Below are 1,721 nucleotides of genomic sequence, written 5' to 3'. Positions count from 1 at the left end.
GTACTAACTCAACTCGTAATGACTTAGCTTCCTAGATCAGACGGGTTAGGGCGCTTTCCACTAGATATGACCGTTCTTGTTTTTATTTCTTTCACTAACTCTTTTTAATAACATGTTCATCCACGCATCACTCCAAAGACATCATAATTACAATCATAAGAAACACTCCTACATTTGTATGGATGTAATTCCAGATAGTCTCATCATCAATCTTCAATACATGGAATTAAAATAGAATTGATTTCTTGATAATGCTGTGAAGAGATGATAATCCATTCTCAACCAATCTCCTGTTATTATGAAAATGAAATGGTATGTATCATTATGGTACAATTGTTATCGAAAGATCAAGGAAGACTGAAGATTAGAAATAGTACTGATAAGATATGGCTGAGACAATTCTATGGCAGTTGGATCTTTGTGAAACCCAAACGCTAGTATGCAAACAAACCATTCCAATTGGCAATTTAGACCTTCACTTTCTTCATAGAGGCAGTAGGCTTGCTAGCAGTTTTGGATGCTTTCACACTCTTCTTTCCCTTCACTCCTCCTTTTGCCTTTGCCTTCTTGCTTGTTCTAAGCAGGATAAATACAATAACTGCAATTATGATGATTACTATTAACACAACCATAACTAGCAGTGGAACAGACATACAGAATCCAGATGCATTTTGCCACTCTCCATTCTCACTTCCAAGAATACAACCACGCTTCTGAGTTCCCACATAGCTTCCCTGACTCGAACACTCATACACTGCTGTTTCACCAACATACGTTACAGGGAATACTCCTTCAGCCATACATTGTCCCTTTCGTACCTCAATTGATACTGTTGCTTGAGTTGCTCCTGATTCATTCTCAGCATATACTGTGTATGTTGTCAAACTCTGTTCTGATGTAGGAGTTCCAGAAATCTCTCCAGTCTGGGCATTCAGACTCAATCCATTAGGAAGAACCACTCCAGTATCAATGTACCAACGATCAACAATGTTTCTCACTGAAGGAACACTAGTGGTCACTTGTGTATCCATTACAAAAATGTAACGTGATTGTGTGTAACGAGCATTCATTGGCGGCCTCTTGGAGCAATGATCTGTGTTAACTTCACTTAGTACCCCATTAGAAACTCACGATATGAATAACCTCTGTAACCCTCAGGACAAGAAGAAGGAGAGATTTGACCTTCAGCCACTGAAGGATAGTTGCCAATTCCAGGACACACAGCTCCTGAAGCCTTACAATAGGCCATATGAGCAGAACTCAAAGTCGTTCCTGTTGAGCCCGTCACAGTAACTTCCCATCGATATCTACGGAATCCAGCCAGAGCCACAGGAACAGGAATCTGAGGCTTTGTTCGAGAAGTCACAGTCTGACCAATAGTATTCAGAATTGTCACTGGTATATTAGTAGTATCATCAGGATTGTAGTTAGCAATGATATCAAATCCCCAAGATGTGACAGTGGATCCTCCAACCATGTTGAATGAATTCCATTTGCTTCCTTCCAGATTCTCAACAGTCCATTCAATATAGGTTCCAATGTCATTAGGAAGATAACCAGTATTAAATGGATCGAGATCCATGATTCCAGAAAGAGTACCTGAAGTAGGAGTAGTAGAAGTGAGTGAAGAATAAGAATCAACAACAGTAGAACAATCTTCAACTCCAAATACTCCAGTAGAATCAAACACAACAGGATCAGAAGAAGAACCACTCAAAGGA

At 39.6% G+C, this 1,721-nt stretch overlaps 1 protein-coding gene across 1 annotated transcript; it reads right to left on the bottom strand.

Moving 5' to 3' along the window:
- Positions 1-467: 467 nt before the first annotated feature.
- On the bottom strand, positions 468-1,070 carry JH06_5416 (hypothetical protein; the record flags this gene model as incomplete). The annotated part of the gene is given in 4 exon segments (XM_014669261.1): positions 468-570; positions 592-738; positions 754-876; positions 898-1,070. The coding sequence occupies 4 exon segments, from the start codon at positions 1,068-1,070 to the stop codon at positions 468-470; spliced, it is 546 nt and encodes a 181-aa protein (XP_014524747.1).
- Between the last annotated feature and the right edge of the window lie 651 nt (positions 1,071-1,721).

This window comes from Blastocystis sp. subtype 4, assembly GCF_000743755.1.
Source record: "Blastocystis sp. subtype 4 strain WR1 chromosome Unknown seqid_0777, whole genome shotgun sequence".
NCBI classification, from domain to species: domain Eukaryota; class Bigyra; order Opalinata; family Blastocystidae; genus Blastocystis; species Blastocystis sp. subtype 4.
Note: the sequence above shows the minus strand (reverse complement) of the source record. Positions and strands in the feature narration are given on the sequence as shown.